General features: G+C 39.4%; 1 protein-coding gene across 1 annotated transcript in view; it reads right to left on the bottom strand.

Moving 5' to 3' along the window:
- Window positions 1–4,079: 4,079 nt before the first annotated feature.
- SPINK5 (serine peptidase inhibitor Kazal type 5) overlaps window positions 4,080–18,116 on the bottom strand; it is a 70,739-nt gene continuing 56,702 nt past the window's right edge. Inside the window, exons 27-34 of the mRNA XM_016219089.2 lie at window positions 17,664–17,791; window positions 16,811–16,883; window positions 16,022–16,111; window positions 15,788–15,915; window positions 14,888–14,987; window positions 10,078–10,208; window positions 7,566–7,707; window positions 4,080–4,432 (exon numbers count right to left, since the gene is read on the bottom strand). Coding sequence (XP_016074575.2) covers window positions 7,566–7,707; window positions 10,078–10,208; window positions 14,888–14,987; window positions 15,788–15,915; window positions 16,022–16,111; window positions 16,811–16,883; window positions 17,664–17,791 — 792 coding nt within the window. The 3' untranslated portion in view covers window positions 4,080–4,432. The remainder of the gene's footprint in view (window positions 4,433–7,565; window positions 7,708–10,077; window positions 10,209–14,887; window positions 14,988–15,787; window positions 15,916–16,021; window positions 16,112–16,810; window positions 16,884–17,663; window positions 17,792–18,116) is intronic.

An 18,116-nucleotide genomic window follows, 5' to 3' on the forward strand; every position in this document is an offset into this window, starting at 1 on the left:
CTGAGCCACACTGGCTCAGCAATTTTTAATTTGTACTGGGGGGGGAGGGGGAAGGCAGATATCTCTAAATTCTTTGAAAAATAATGATCCTCCCCTATTCTTGTAGGTTTTATGTCATAGGCCAGAACTGAGAATATCCTAAATTTCCTTTTAAAATTCTTACCTTAAGGGTCTTGTTCATGCAACAACTTTTAATAAGTAGGTGCTCCATGCCAGGGATTGCACTAGGCACTAGGGATATAAACAAGAATATTAAACTGTCTCTTTGCTTAAAAAAGTCATAGTTCAGTGAGAGAGATGGACTTGTAAATAAGCAATTAAAAACAGTAACAGCTGGTAATATAGGTGTAAGGACAGGATGTTACAGGACCATATCAAAGGAATAACTAATTCACATCCTGAGGGGGGAAAAAAGTTATAGAAAGTTTCCAAAGACTAGCTGCACCTTGACTGAAGTGAGAACAAATTAGTCTAAAGTTTGGAGAAATGGACCTTGTGAAATAGAAGGAGAAATGGAAGAAGGACCATTGGTGGATAAAGATGTTATGTTAGAAAAAGGAGACATGTAAGAACAAGTTCAAGATAATTATTCAGGCAATGCAAGAGCTGAAGCTGAAGAGGTGAGCAGAAGCCTCACATGTCAGCAGGAGTTTGGGGTTGAGCTAGAGAAGTACCTTAGGGTCTAAATATGATACCATCAAATCCGGATTTCAGATCATTACTCTGCCTAGAGTGGAGGATTCACTGGAAGGGCCAAGGCTGAATCAGGATCGTTTGTAAGGCTGATGTGGTCATTCATGAAAGGGCGATGATGACCTGGAGCAAAAGTTTATCAGATTTGGTGATTAACTCTATGGGGGATAAAAAAGGGGGGGAAACAATGCCTGGATTCCAGGTTTGTCCCATTTGGCTTTGCTCTAGTACAGTGCAGCTGCCTTGTAGGAATTTTCCAGAAGTCTAAATTGGGGAATGAGAAGATCTGTGTTTTGAAGAGATCAGTTGGAGATTCAACAAGAAAAATAACTATAAAGGATGGAGACAATCAAGTCTGTTAAGCCATGGAAGAGAAAAAGAGCCTAAATTCCAAAGAAAAGCAAGCTAAAATGCAAGATCTCCACAGGCTTGAAACCTATTTCCAAGTACTGTAACAGCTTGGCCTGATGGAAGGCAGAACATCTGAGTAACCCAGAAGGACCTCTACGGCCAAATAAAAATTCCAAGGAGGATGACAAATGTTTTGATTTGTTTTCCTGAGATGGATCTTCAATGGACAAAGCTTCTTCTCTGTTCCCTCTTCATGCTTGAAGGATGATTTACAGTCACATATTATCGAGATGGCACTCTCATTTCAATACTGGAAAGGAAAAGGGCTCTATCGGTGTGCCAAGGTGGTGTCAGGGGTAAAAACAAGATGCCTTGTTATGCTTTTGTCTATTTGGGAAACAGAGATCATCCGTCATTGGTAAAGGCCACAGCGAGTGTTATTTAAGCACACACTCACTTCATTTACCACGATCTAAGTGTAATATGCAAGGCTGGCCTTGGTCAAAGTCAACCAGGAAGGTCAGAAAGAGTATTGAACTGGGGTACAAATGTGAGTCTTGCTAACTGCTTTTCTCCATTTCAAGCACACATTAAGTATTTAGAAATGTCAACATTTATTATTTCTTATCTTTATCGTAGGATGAAAAGTGTGGTTGGCATTTAACAGTATAGAAGGGAGCGAAAAGAAGACTGGAGATACAAACAAGAAGGAGAGGAGACAGACTCCTACCCCTTATGGGTTCACAGCCCACAGGTCATACTGGGCCCGCCACCTAGTGTTGTAAGTATAGTCTAATTGGGACACCCCCATGCATATTTATGTACATAATGTGAATTCATTTCTTTGCACAACAGCAGCATAGAGTGATTGTGACAGAGGTTAAATGTCCCACTAAAACATTTTCTATCTGGCTCTTCACAGAAGAAGTTTGTCCACCCATAGTCTAGACAAATGCTTTCCTAAGGCTTGTGTGAGAGGAAGATTCAGGTGAGCTCCTTACATGAGAAACTAAGTCTGACAGTGGTAGATCTATGAAAACCCATATTCTAAAAATGAATCCTGAAATATTAGTTATAGAGAAATGCATAACCTGTGGTAGCGACCAGGAAGAGGTGATCGAAATGGCTTTGCTTTCTTTAGTTCCATCCCAGGGTCATTGGTCACTCCCTGGTGTAGAATTTTAGGGCTTGTTTCCGAAACCTCAGTGAGCTGGGTCTGGTTTTTATTTGCTTCCCATTCGTGAGGCTATAACTCTAGAAGGAACTCAGAAATGTACTTGATATTTAATGCAGTTATTTTGTTGTGACCATTTTGACACTGACATTTTATATTCACCTCTAGTTTGAGTCTCAAAAAAAAAATCAACTTTCAGCTTTTTAAAATAATGTGTTCAATACACGCACACCCTTATCTCTGAACCTTGCTCCTAAGTCCACTCTCTTCTCTATTTCCCCTGGTCCTCATTTCATTCGTGACCTCTGCACCCTAACCCCCGCTTCACCCTGACCTTGACCGGGTCCCTCGGCCTTTCTCCATCCCATATATTATTCCCCTCCAGACCCTACCCTCCACACCCTGTCATTAAGCCACACTTTTTCCCTAGTGCTCAAAATGATTATCAAAGATTGGTTAAGTCTTGAGGGTGAGATAACAAAGTCTTTGTGTATATTATCTAATATTCATCATCATCATCAATCATCCTCATAAAAGAATAGAGGGTTTATTGTTTATATACCAATAACATGTTCAAAATGACATAACAAAGCAACTGCATCTCAAAAAATAGTATGTCTTGGCCATGAAAATAGAGTTTCTGGGTTTCTTATAAAAAAAGAGCTACAGGAAGGAGGTCAAGTCTCACATGTTATAGAGTCTCTAAACCCATACTGTACATCTTAGAATTTAAAAAAAAAATTTAAAAACAGCAACATTGTTTTCTCACTATTTTCTGAAATTTTCAAGTTCAAAAAATGATTTACATGCCTTCTTCCTTTCTTTTTTCTTAATGACAACAAAGGGGTGGGGGGGGAGCATAGAAACTGACTTATTTCAACCCAGTTACAAAGGACGAAGGCCACCAGATCCTACTATGATTAGCCTAGTGACAATTTAAACTAAAAAGGGCAGAGGGAAAAATGCAAAATTAGCTCCTCTAATCCCAGCAGGCCTGCCATCCTGGCACAGTTCCTCTGTAGCTGAGAACAAACTGAGCCACGATGGATGCTCCACAGGCTTTCTCCCTTAGAGTATGTTCAGCTCCTGCCCAGAATCTAAAAGTGAGCACCTGGTACTGTCACAGGACAACAGTAGCAAGATTCTGAGCGTGACAGAGTGACTGGCTGTTCCATCCCACCCTTATCTAAAGTTTGCATTTCCTGATAGATTTCTCACGTGCTTTAGCACTGTCTAGCTCAGTGGCCTCTAGCCGCGTGTCACTATTGAGCACCTGGAGTGTGGCTGGTCCAAATTGAGATGTGCTGGAAGTATAAAATAGATACCCATATTGAAGATTTAGTTAAAGACGGTTTACATTGATTACATTTTGAAATAATAGTTTTGATATTTTGGGTTAAAGAAAATATATTAAAATTAATTTTACCCATTTGTTTTACAGCTATGAGAACATTTGAAATTATATATGTGACTCCTGTTATATTTCTATTGGGCAGTGCTGCTCTAGAGACTTACAAACACTGGGAACTCTATTTCTTCAGTCTTCTCCCAGAATTTGATACCAAGGCCCTGCTGTAGACATCCATTGTCAAGAGGTAACATGATTAAATGTGTAACATTATTGGTTTGTGTCACTGAATGAAGCCTGTTCACTGAGAGGTAGTTATACCATTCACGGAAATAGAGGTGCTAGGTAGGGGAGCTGGTGAAGGTGAAGTTGATTCATAGCTGGTTGGCTTTATGTAGCTGTTGGCTGCCTGGGAGCCCAAATCTCCCCACCTCTGTTCCCAACTGTGACAGCAACTAGGATCAGAAAAAAGTGAGCGCTTTGTGTCCACCAATGGGCTTAGCCAGACAAAAGGGTAGTTTATTCATTCAACTTCTGTAAAAAACAATTTCCCAGAAAGGGTGTTCTGCTGGGTTTACTTTTATTGAACAAGTAATCGGACAGACAGCGTTGTGATCAGGAGGTCTGCAGGGCACAGACTGGGTGGGGATGTCCCCGTGTCCACTGATCACAGGACCTAGGAGGAAAGATATGGAGAAGACTGAAAGTCAGCGAGTCCATTCCCCCAACAGCTCTCTATGGTTTTCTACAGTAAATAAGACGAGCTCCGAAGAATTCTCTGTATATACAGATGGTGAAGGTAGGCAGTTCAGAATCAGGATACAAATTGTTCTTCATGGCTTTCACCAATCCTGGCATCATTTGGCCTAGAAGAGAAGTTGAGTAGGTTAGATGGTAGAAATTCAGAGACGTTGTAGAAATGTGAGTTATACATTGATAGCTGTACCATAATCAAATCCATAGATTCCTGCGCTCTGCCAAGGACTCACAATTTAAAATCACGCACACATTTTATTCAATTGATTCAATGAGCCTTTATTGAGCACCTAGTATGTACTACCTGTTGAGGTAGATACAAAAATGAACTCTGCTCTCGATTACATGTGGCCCCCATGCAAAGAGATAGGTGCTATTAACATTTCGCAGAGGATGGACCAAACAGCTTCAGAGAAGTTTAGTGACTTGCCAAGGCCTCACATTTGGTCAGGTCTTAAATCCAATTCCTCTAACACTCATGCTTTACTCTTAGAGTTTGTCTTAGGCCCTGAGAATATAATCAGCCCTCTTCCCTGATGCATTCAATTTTCATATACTCTTTAAATCAACATTTACGACATTAAATCAACACTTAAATTTTTTTTAAAGTGGGCAAATGCCTCAGGAAGTTTTATTCCATATAACTACCACCTGGATTCCTGGAGCACTATCATTCCAAACTCAAACTTCCATTTCAGCTTTCACGTTGAAATTAAAATTGTGAGATTTCCTTTGGTTTGAGAGTGACAGCTATGGTCTTGTGAAGTCCTTGAAAATCTTTGTCATTAAATTAAGACTCATCATTTTATTCACCACACAAAATAGCATTGGTATTTTCCTTAACATAGGAATTTCCTTCCAAAGTAGCTAATTTTTATTAAATTGCGATAATGCCTTCTCCAGAGTCCCAGGTTTTCAGAGTCTCCTGACACCTAAGGGACGGTGGCAGAACATAAGAAATAAAGTCAGAAGATCTACATTGAACCCAAGATGTAATACTGAATAACCCATAAATCACGGGATCTCTTCCAGGATGATTTTCTGTAAAATGGGAAAGATATTAATTCCTGCCCTAATTACAGGACTATTGTGAGGGTGCAAAAGGAAAGAGCACATGAAACTCTACAGGGTTACATTAATCTTAGCAGTTACTGTGGAATAGAAGGTCCTTCTTAGACAGTAAGCAAAAGTATGGGTTCCAGGATCCTCAACCTCTTTTTTCCAGGGAAGTTGTGACTTCCTGGCCTTTTATTCCATTCTTGGGAGTCCAGACTCTCTTAGAGAATCTTCTATCCAGGAAAATGGTCAGGCAATGTGTTCCAGCCTCCTGGATATGAAGCCAGAATAGTTACCAGAGCAATGCTGAGCCATGACCAACCCATACCACCCTGGGGATTCCAAGATCACAGGGCTGAATTGTGCAGAGGGAACCAAAACCATGCCCAGGACACCTTTTGTTCTAAAGACTTGTTCCATCAGCTAATACCGTAAATAATTCCTATCATTAATAATGCCTGATATACAACTCTACTGGAAAGAATACGCCCAAAATTGAAAGGAAGGAACTCCCTTACGAACTTTTAGTGCTTAGATTCTTCGTTATTTGAATAAATACATCTTATCAGTATTATCTCAAGGCGACTTCCCCCTAAAGCAGTTTTTGTCCCGCTGTCTAAATGAGATTACAACAAGGTGTGCTCGAAGGTACGGTCTATAAAACCTGCCTAACGATTCGTTTTCCCTTCCTCCTCTGGGATATACGCGGCCAAGTGTGTTTGTGAGATGAGGGGACAGTATGTTCCATCAATAAAATGTGGAGCAAATCATAAGAGTTTATATGTAATAAGAGAGCAAACGCAATACAGGGACCAGGGCAAATATTTAAACCCTCTCTTTACAGACATGTAAAGACCCAGGTAGATAGATGACTTTTCTAAGCTCATGAGAAAGAACTGAAAACTTCCTGATTTCATCCCTTGCTCTGCCTACTCTACCTGCCTTCCAGCCATTAGTGTGGAACCAGAAACAGCAGGCTTAGAGCTCCTGTTTTTCCAGTTTCCCATATCAAGAATCACTGTGTAGTTCTTTTGAGTATGGTCCCCACGTATGGTTACTTAAGATCCTCAAAGCTGGCCGAATAGTTTCCAGTTCCATTATTGCCAAAGCTGGCAGCGGAAAGCAGTAAAATAATAATGTGGGTAATAATAAATAGTTATTTATTCATTACCTATTGTTTGCTTTAATCAAATATATTTGTGAATATCAAATATAAATTTATTAAGATAGAATTCATTAAAATGATTAAAAATAAGCACTGTGCCATGGTCTGTTTCCCTAAGTTCATACTTTGGTCTGTTAGGCATCATAATAATAGTGATGATAATAATAAACACCATTAATTTTTCAACATCGTGCCAAAGGCTTAAAAGTCAGTATTTCTTGAATACTTTCAGTAACTCAGGAAGATCTTTAGTTTAGATCAGCAATTTTCAACCTTTTTCATCTCGTGGCACACATAAACTAATTACTAAAATTCTGCAGCACACCAAAAAATATATTTTTTGCTGATCTGACCAAAAAATAGGTATAATTTTCATTATAATCACAGTGGACGGCCATTGTTGTGTTGGCTGTTGCCATTTTTCAATTTGACAACCTAAGGGATAAGAGGTCAGTGCCCCTGACTAAATAGTCAGGTATTCCATGTTTTAACAATTCTTGTGGCACACCAGTTGAAGATCGCTGGTTTAGATATTTATGTGATTTGCCAAAGGTCTCATATATGAAAAACATCCAAAACTGGAACTCGAGCCCATATTTATCTGGTAACAAAAACTTTCTTTTATGTAAATATTCCCAGTTTTCTTCCCCCTAAGCCCAAGTTACATGTCATCTTGCTAAAAGAGAAGAGTCCTCAAGTGAAATCACCAGGGAGAATGTCAAACTCAATAATGTGTGTCAAAACATCCTTGTAGGAATTTAAATGAAAAAGTTAGCTTTTCATTTGGGAAGAACATTTAATACAATGTAAAATGCAAGAATATGGGGTTGACAGAGATGATTTCAGTCCAGTCCTGACCTCTTGGTGCCTGTCTCATTTTTTATTGTAGATCACGGAAAGAAAACCTGCTCTGTGAAACTGTTGTTAGGGACATTGCTCCTAAAATAACCTGTTAAGGATTCCAGTCAACATTTTAACACACTAACTACTATATGAGTCTTCTCGAATATTTCAGCAGTTACCTAGTTATCTTCACCAACCGGCCGGGGCAACGCGACAGGCCGCGGTGTACTTACAGGTGAGGGCCCGCGGCCAGGCGGCGTGTCCGGGGTGCTGCTCTCGCATGGCCCCTTGCTGCGGATGCGCGTGTTGGTCTGGCGAATTCTAGAACAGAGCAGAGTCATTGTCAAAGACAGGGAAAGAAAGCAGCAAGGGTTGATGTGGGCGAGAGCTGGGCATCAAACCAGAACTGAAATGACGGGTAGGGCCTGGGGTCTGCATCCAACTCTTTCCAAATTGGCATCATCCACGTTTGGTTTCTCTCTCCTCGTTTAGCTCCAGCTTTGTGTCCCAGCCCTGGATCTGTTCGGTAACATTTCATCTGCCTACATACTCAGAATTGTCGAATGTTGGAAATACACTTGGAGATCATCTAGTCCAAAAGGCATTATTTTACAGGTGGGGAAATGGGACCCCAGAGAGAAATTAGACTTTCTTGAGTACCGATAATGTGATTTGGGGATTGTAAAATATATCTCATTTAAATATATTTGTATAAACATATAAAATATATATAGACTATAGATTCCATATATATAAGTATATTTTATAAAACATAACAAGACCCAATCAGATAGTCTGAATTTTATAATTGGAAAGACTGTTAAAAGATATGAATTTTAATGCCTCTTAAGAAATCTTATATATCAAACTTGTTTGCCTCTGGTGAACAAGTGGGAAAATTCATGGGAAATTCATGGTTTAACAAGGCAGTTCATTTTGCCTTTGGGCATTGCTCAAGTTGAAATTGCTTCCTTATAGCTTCTTCAAAGACAACAGAAACCAATACTGTTTCCTTTTGCCTGGGATTGTCTAAATTTTCTCTTCATAATATATACTCCCAGTTTCTTTATCTCTAGCTAAGCAAGCCATCCCGAGGCATGCTTTTATTAATATGTTTATCATTGGGATTTCTCCCTCTGCAGTTCCCTTGCAGTAGACACTCACTGGTTGTGGGTTTATAAAATGCTTGAAGAACACTGGATAGCGTTTACAATAAAGAGAAGTTGAAGGATTTCTGGGCTGAAGAAAAAGCATTATATAGTAACCAATTTCTGAATGGTTGTACTCATCCCTTAAATGGGGATTCCTTAATTCTTAAAATATAGATGGACTTCAAGAGATTAATGTGCCCATAGATATTATGCACGCAAATTGCTAATGTCACATGACTTTCTTTTCTCTTCTGGAAAGAGGTAACTTTCTTCATGTTATCAAAGGAATCTTCGATCTCCAATTTTTTAAGCAACTGTTGGCTTGCATACAACAGTATATAACAGAGAGAAAAGAAAACTGTATTATTCCTAAGGTGACAAGGTTAAAATCCTGCCTGATCTGCTTCCTAGGTTTGTGAATATAAACAAATTCCCTGCACTCTCTGAGCCTGGGATCCCGCCCTGCATGGTGAAGTGAGCACGACTCCACAGCAGGCAGTGAGGCTTCAGGAGGGCGAATGTGAGGTGCCCAGCATACGGGAGTGAGCATGCACGAAGCTCTCATATTCAGAACTTAGTCTAACTATATGCGTAGAGAGTGCCTTTATTCTTTTAGGAGTTATTTGACTTAAAAGGAAATATTCAAATACTTTTCCAGGATTGGAAAGCAGGGTATCAGGCCCATCCTCCCATTGCGGGCGTTGCTTATGGTGTCCTGAGAAAGATAGAATACACGTGGATGGCCAGTGAGTCTGGGGTGGGACGGGGTGAAAAACTGAGGATTTGCCACATGGTCGCATTTCAAGCTAGTTGAATGGAGGCTGGAAAAAGTGAGGGATGTGAGTGGAGGTGAGGGTAAGACAGCATTTGAGGAAAAAAGCAGCAACAAAGCTGCCACCGATGCCGGCAGTCTTAAAACCAAGCCTTTGTATTTAATTTAAAACACAATTCTTCACAACAACCCTGTGAAGCCAGCTGGCTCAGAGAACTGCCTCCACTTCTCCAGCCACAAAGCTGACTCTCGGAGTGATGAGGCGATGGGCCCACAGATGCACAGATGGCAACGAGCCTGAGAGCAGACCCCAGGCCTGCCCTTTGCTTTGCATGCTTCCTTGGGCATGTCACCACCTCCTGCTCCGAGAAGACGCCTTAGGGAGGCTGAGAGATGGTGACCATCAGGTAGTTAGAAGGCCATTCGCAGTTATAGGCTGGGCTGACTCGGGACAGCAATGATTCTCAACTGCTTCCTCTTAGAGGAAGTGTCCAGGAGCTTATAGAGATTTTCTCTAATTGTAGTAACCCCGTCACTTTTTTTCCTTACAGATACTTCCACTCAGTAAAGTATATAACCAACTTCATTAAACGGTTAATATTAAACTTCCTCTATTTTATATAATGATGAAGATCACAACATCTGAATTTGGAACTGCTATGGCTGGTCAGCTGGCTGCAGCACATCCCAAATTGCTACCAGATCACTGCCTTGGGCAGCCAGGAGCCCCTACGCGGGAAGATCTGACGGTGCGACGTGCGTACTTACAGGTTTTCGTGGCAGAGCATGCAGGGATTGTTGTATGTCTGGCCATCATCACCACAGACAGGCTGTAAATTCTTTGGGCAAAGGTAACCCATCCTGGGCAACACTCGGTAGTGTTTGCACATCTCAGAATCCTGAACAAGCAAAACGTAAATCAGATATGCTCAACGGCACTCAAGGAATGAGCTGTAAAAAGTCCCCCGATTTCCTCCATCACATCTGAATAAATGACTAGTAAAGAAACTGTCACATAGGACAAACTCACATTATTTATTTCATACCATTATGAGGTGGATTTAACCTCCCGGATACCAGGGGAGATAAGTCACTCATCCAGGAAACGAGGGAGAACAGAGCAATAAGGAAGCCAAAACCCAACATGAGATTGGGCACAAATAGGCCAGACGTGCCCATAAGAAGGGGACTAGGATGGTAATCATGAAAAAATATATCTTTTCTTAAATGAAGACACTGGATATATGCAATCTAGAAAGGAAACACTCAGAGGTAAATGCTAGTTATTACTGCATGGGCAGGGTCCCAGCTCTGCCACTAAACTGGAGGAATGATTTACCTAACTTCTCTGAGCCTTAGTTTATCAGCCGGAAAGCATGAATAATAACAGCTCTTGTCTCATATTGGTGTTTTAAGGGATGAAACCTGATAATGCCCTTAAATGCAAGCATAGCAGTGTTTGGCACACACTAAAGGCTCAGAATATGTTAACTGTCAGTATGTTTCTCAAGATTAAAAACAATTTTTCATGTGGAAGAGGGAACATATTTGTTCTTTGTAGTCTTTTAGAAGTGTGATTTCAATAATAACTTTACTAACTCATGAAAAACAGGAACAAAGGAAAAAACAACAGAAACTGGAAAAAAAAAATAGAATTATAGAAGACTTAAACACAACATGTCAGTAATTACATTAAATACAGATTAAGACTAAGTACTCCAGTTAAAGAACAGAGATTATCAGACGGGAAAAACAAAAAGGCTCAACTATTTAATGTTTGTAAGAAGTATACTTTAAATATATCTCTCTATTTCAGCCAATAGATTGAAAGTAAAAGGACAGAAAATATATACAGGCAAACATTCATCATATAAAAGCTAGATAAATATAGATATCTATGTTAATACCACATAAAGAGGAATTTAGGGCAAAAAGTATTAGCAAAGATAAAGATGAGAATTTCTAATGATAAAATAGTAGATTCATTAATAATCCCAAGCATGCATGTATTTAAAGTATAGTTTCAAAATATATGAGGCAAAAAATTGACTGACTAAAGGTAGAAATGGGCAACTTTGCAAACATAAATGGAAATATTAACGTATTTCTCTCAGCAATTGGGAGCACAGATAAAAAGCAAAGATAGAGAATATTTGAAAAACAAAATTACCCAGTCTGATGTAAATGTTATTTATAGATCTCTATATCCAACAACTGCAGTCTACATTCTTTTCAAGTCCACATGAAATTATTACCAAATAAACTTTATTCTAAGCCTTAGTTAAGCAAGTGTCAATAAATTTCAAAGAATTAAAGTCATAAAATGTAAGTTTTATGATCACAGCGGGATAATACTGGTAATAAATATGACAGTGATAAGGTTCCCAGGTGTTTAGAAATTAAACACACACTTCTAGATAACTCATGACTCAAAGTAATGAGAGCATTAAAATGCTTTGAACTGAATGATAGTGAAAGTGCAGACTATCAGATCATAGCAGTTGACACAGTAATCTGAGGGGCAGTTATAACTAAGTACATAATTAGAAAAGAATAAAGTTTTAAAATCAGTGATATAAACTTCCATCTCAAGAAGCTAGCAAATAAAAAGCAAATTAAGCTCAAAGAAAACATAAAACAAAACAAATAATCAGGAAGGGTAATTTGTGAAATAGGAAACAGAACAAAGTCAAGTGTTGAAAGTTTGTAAAGATTAATAATTTAATAAACCATTTGCAAAACTGACAAAAAGACAAGAAATATACATCACCAATAATAAATATAAAAAGGGGTGTCACTATATAAATACAGTTAATAAAAGAGTAATGTGAAAATGTTATGAATAATTACCAACAAATTTGACAACAGATGAAACTAACAAATTCCTTGAAAACCATTTTCTGAACCAGACACAGAGAAGGAATAGATGTCATAGTGCTGCACCTGTTAATGTTCGTTTCAGAGGCGTAAGAAGTATTTGTTTTTGTAAATATTTCAAGCATCTAAATGGGATGCTTGTTGGACTGCATGGAGATACCAAAGGAGAATTTAGACAAGCACCTTCTATGAGTCCCTGACAAAGGTAAGACTAAACCATACATATTTTTAGCATTTTTCACTTATCTGCTGCTACAAGGTTCAAAAGTGCTAAGTTAAAGCATCACAGAGAAGCAACAAGGACAGGGTGCTTCTCTTTTTCTTACATAGTACATCAGCTCTGAACAATTCTGGCTCCACCTTCAGAGGAGACCCAGGATCCAGCCACCCCTCCCGACCTTGCCCACCGCCGCCTCCACACATGAGAATCATCTCTTCCGTGGACTGCGGCTGCGAGTAACTAGCTGCCTAACTTTCGCTCTTGCCTCCTTGCAGTGTAATTTCAATACAGTAGACAGAGTCATTCTTTTAAAACATTAAATCACATCACTCCTCAAAGTTTTCTTTCAGAATAGCCAACATATTAAAAATGCTCCGCAAAATCCAATATAACGTGGCCCCCTGTTACTTGAATGACTTCCTCCCCTGCTGCTCTCTCTGAGGTCCCTCTATTTCAGCTGCACTGGACTCTTTTGCTCTCCTTGGGGCTTTGCTGTTCCTCTTTTTGGAATGCTCTCCCCTCATTTACACACATGAAATCAATCTCTTTAGGCCCTAGTGCAGATGTGCCCTTCCCAGAGAGCTCTTTCCTACAGCATACTTAAAATTATATCTCATAATTTACTATATCATTTTTCTACATTATTTCCCCTTGGTGATTATATTTAACTTATTCACATTATCTATTACCTATGTTCTTCCAAAATAAACTCCAAGAGTCCAAAGAGTTCTGTCTGTTTTACTTATGGCTATTGTTCTCATACACATAAATAATACTTGGAAAATGGTAGGTGCTCAATAAATATTTGTAGAATGAATAAATGGATGGTTAAGTAGATGAGAAAATGAATAATGAGTGTGGTTTTCTCCAAGAGAAAGTTCAGCCCAAAACTACATTATGCATTAGGAGGAAGCATGATGGGACTTCCAGGCTCCTGGTGATATCTTATTTCTTGACCTACGTGTTAATATCACAGGTGTGATAACTTATGATATGTGCACTTTTTCTATATGACTATTAGACTTCGGTAAAGTGTTTTTTTAAAGAACAGATTTTATTACTCATAATAACCCAGGTATAGAAAATACCTGTGTCTGTCAATGGGTAAAGAGATAAAGATGTGTGTGTGCATGTGTGCGTGTGTGTGTGTGAAATGAAATGCTATTCATTTATAAGAAAGAAGGAAATCCTGCCATTAAGACAACTTGGGTGAACCTGCAGGGTAATATGCTAAGTGAAATAAGTTGGACAAAGAAAGACTTATATGGGGATTCAGAAAACCAAACACATAGAAGAAACAAAGAGTAGATTGGTGGTTACCCAAGGATGGAATTGGAGGAAATGAGGATATGTTGGTCAAAGGGTACAACCTTTCAGATATAAAATAAATAAGTTCTGGTGATCTAATATACAGCAGGGTGATCATAGCTAATAATACTGTATTATACCCTTGAAAGTTGTTAAGTGAGTAGATCTTAAATGTTTTACCTCAAGAAAAGAAATGGTAATTATGTGAGGTGATGAAGGTGTTACCTAATGCTATGGTGATAATCATTTTGCAAAATATAAGTGTACCAAATTAACACAGTGTACATTTAAATTTATACAATGTTGTATGTCATCACAGGTTTTGTGAGTAGCTCTTCTTCATGGTTAGGGATCTGCAGTGTAGTGCCTAACCTAGTAGAAATGTGTAATTACTATATATTTTACTAGTACAACTCATCTATTATCCTACTCGAATTGGGCAAATAATTAGGTAAAATCCATGTTTGATACCTTTCTTTTTCTTTTCTGACCAGGTGCTAAAATCTCCCCTTTAGGGCCCAATTTGAGATTCCACTTCATGCATATACTTCATGCTCTCATATCCCCTTTCCTCCTTTCTGCTCTTGACCTTGGCATAGCTCTAAAAAAGCAATCTGATTCGGTTAATTTACACTAAGATATACATTACTGATGACCATCAGGCTGTATTTTAAATAAAAGTTTTAACTACTGTGAATTATTGATTGTGGGACTTTCACAAGTGTGAGCATGCTCAGCATAGTGTCCCAGACCATTGGGAAAGGATTTGTTTTGCGGAGAGGGAGTGAGAGAAAGCTGGGTGAGGAACCTTTTCAGTCTTTGCAATTATGGAATTGAGGCTCCTAACAACTTATCTGACCGAGTGTGCGGTAAGTCACATTCATTACACATCCACTTTTTAAAATGTCAAAAATGTACTACATTGGTTTGGAGTGGGAGTAATAACCTCAACAAGCAGAGACTAATGCACTGGTGAGGAACCTAGAATTCTCACCAAACATCAACTACATTTAATCCTCAAAGGACTTACTGAGGCTGTACTGAATCAGCCCTTCCTAGGCCTTTCTATGGAAATGAGATTTATAGGGAGCCAGTGGCAACAGCAAATTAAGCAAATTAAGTTAATAAGCAAATTAAGTTAATAAGTAGCTTTTCAGAAAGAGTCATTCTTACCAGAGAAGATTTGGGGGAATCTGGGCTGTCCTCCTCTTTGGAAGCTCGAGGTTGGTGTGGCTTTTCTTGAAGTCTTGCCCTTTCCAAACCTTCTTTTTGACTAAAGAAGAAAATAAAAAGTAAAGTCATATCCACAAAGACTAGCTCTGTAACTTCCAGTGGGAAGTTAAGCAATTCTAATAAAATATGATGGACCATAGAACAGTCTATGTTCAAAACATAAAGCATAGAGAGTGGCCAAGTGACATGTTAAGGAAAGTACACAGCTGGGTTCTGATTTAGAGCTCTTGGCACGTAATAGACGTGTTACCTTGGACAAGTTGCTTCAATTCCTTGAGCTTAGATTTTATAGAACATAAAATAAAAAAAAAGGGTAGTACTAGTAATTCTTTCCTCAAAAACGATTCTTCGAAGAGCTAAATGAATACTGATGCTGCTGATGATGATGATTGTCATCATTGTCATCATTATCTGTTATGCCCATTGGTCCCCAAGTATGGTTGTTTATCAGAATAATCCAGAAACCCTTTCTCAAAAATGAATTCTTAGCCCTGGAGATTGACTTCCTATGTTTTGGGGTGTAAAAATCTATATATTTTTTTAAATAAAAAGACTTCTCTGTTGAATATGATCTAGTTGTGGAATAATTTCTTGTAACTATGATCCTGAGAGTTGAAAAAATATTTTTTAAGTGACAGCTAGTTAGATCTGACATCTGGATTTCCTGTCTCCAAATCCAAACATTCTTCCTCCTACATCAGGAGTTGTCAAGTTAAGGGCCTTGAATCTGAAAACTTATTTTAAGTACCCCATGGTTCATGAGCCCACATTGATTTAAATGGCAATTCTACAAATGCAGTTCCCCCCACACTGAGGGGGTCACAGGATCCTTTTACTCACAAGATAGATCTGCACATGTAGCACTTGTTTTTATAGAACTTTCCATCGGCACTACGCACGGGGTCATTCTCCCGAGTGCACAGGAGCTCACCGTTCCTCAGGTACTGCCGAAAGTGAGCACACTCATCCTGGAAGAAGACAAAGAAGTGAACATGGCTGTTTCCCTCCCTAGCTTGGTGGTTTTCTCAAACTTGGTTTGAGGAGGTCCTCTCTTGGCTCTGGGCTCAGACTCACTGCACTTATGCTGGCAATGGAGGCCCCATTATGCCCAGACTGCCCAGGCTTTCCATTCGCCGTTCCTTTCTGAACCTCTCTGCACTGGTCCTGCAAATGCAAGGAAACAGAAAACAACACTTGATAGACCTTCTGGTCTCCTGCGCCCTTTCCTTCCATCCTTCCTATTTCCCATTTGCCACACGCGGTGCGCCCTGGACCAAAGGACATTCCCATAGGAATGGAGCTCTACAAATGGGATTGATTATCACTGTTAAAGGGCTGAAGGATGGTGTCTTCGTCGCAGTCTTGGAAAGCGAACAGAAAAGGCTGCAGCATGCATGCACACTATTGATTTGTTGATGATGAGAAAATCATCTGGAGAAAACAGAAAAAAAGACATCAAGGGCAGAGGCTAAAGGGAAGGCTGGGACCTCCCTTTATATTACCTGGATTGTCAAAGCCATGTCAACAAGCGACCTGAAGCCTTTCCCATGTAGTGTCAGAGAGAAGCATGCAGGTGGGGTGGGGAAGGATTTCCCCCTCTAGTTTTCAACCCACATTTCTCCCAAGACAAGACACTAAAGCAACAGTTGACACACTGTAGGAGAATTCTCTACAAAATTGAGAAAAACATGAAACCTCAGAGCCAGAAAAGAAACCAATCTTGTACCCAAAGTGACAGCATGGGCAAAATCAATTTTCTTTGTAGTAAAAGATTAGCATCTTCATTATCCCAACACGGGAGGAGAATTCGATATTTGAGGGTGAAAAGCAAAAGAGTTTTCTTCATATCTTTCAAGGAATAACCTTTTTATCATTCGGAGGCTTGTCGTGCGACCTGTCTTCACCATTCCCTTTCCTTTCACTGGCTTCTCGCTCGCTGCAGAATATAAAAGGACAGGGTAGGTTTCTGGGGTTATTACCAAAATGTTTTTAACCAAGTCTTTCTCCAGCTCTAATCATGAACAAGTCGAACAGTTTTCTCATATTTAAAAAAATACCTAAAATACTTTTTTTTTACTAATGAGTCCTGCTTGTTGGAATTTTCAGTTTGTGGCCATGCTGGCCACTTTCCTCCGTTCAGCCACTGTACTGTGAGAACCGTGTGACCTCCAAGGCCGCTACTCCCTTCCCCAGCAGAATCTATTTCTGGGCTTCATACAGAGAGTCACTTCATTTCTTTTTATTTTTCTTGTTGAAGCACAACTAAACTCTTTAGTATTGATTGCTCATTATATAATTTTAGTGCTTTAAAGTTTATAAACATTTTAAAATATTACCTCCTCAAATCTCTCTATAAACTGTATTAGGAAATCATCATTCCCTTTACATGCAGGAGGAGCTGAGGCTTTGTAAAGCGAACCGGCCTTTCCCATATCACTTAGCTGATCTCCTCCCTCTCTGAAAGCCAATAATTGGGGCACAATGCAATAGCTCTCCCCCTATCCCACAGGCCCCAGGTACTCTCAACAGTGCTGCTCAACATCAAAATGAAAATTCCTTGTGAAAGTGGTCTGGAAACTTGTCCTTTACGGAGGTGAGGAGCTATTATTATATTTGTCACGTATGAGGCCAAGTGCCTAGAGTTTTAAATTGAGAGGAACTGTTCTTTGGTCAACAGTCACAACATTCAAACTGATCAATAAACCTCCTCACGTACAAGATGCTCTGACACATTGCACACTTGTTGACGTGCATCTTCCCATATGGACCTCGAACTGGGTTATTTTCTCTGGTGCAGATGAGCTTCCCATCTCTCACTAGGCTCCGGAATTCATGACACTGATCCTGCCAACAGGAGCAAAGCAAGACATTCATACCATAGTCTGATCTTAAGAACTGAAAACAGGATTGGTTGGTAAGATCTAAACTCCAAACACTTGAGGGGGGAAAATCTAGAGAAAATGAAATTTTAGAGATGGAATGTGTTTTAAAGGCACTTTAGTCACTATATGCTCAGGAAGTTAGAATCCTCTCCATAGCATCCCTCTCAAATAATTGTTTCCCCCCAATGGAATTCACTCCTAAGGCAGCCCATCCCATTTCTATATAGTTTTCTATTAAGCTGGGCCCCAAACCTGTCTCTCTACAACTGTCCCCATTACTCCACTCA

This window comes from Miniopterus natalensis, chromosome 4, assembly GCF_054644295.1.
Source record: "Miniopterus natalensis isolate mMinNat1 chromosome 4, mMinNat1.hap1, whole genome shotgun sequence".
Classification (NCBI taxonomy): domain Eukaryota; kingdom Metazoa; phylum Chordata; class Mammalia; order Chiroptera; family Miniopteridae; genus Miniopterus; species Miniopterus natalensis.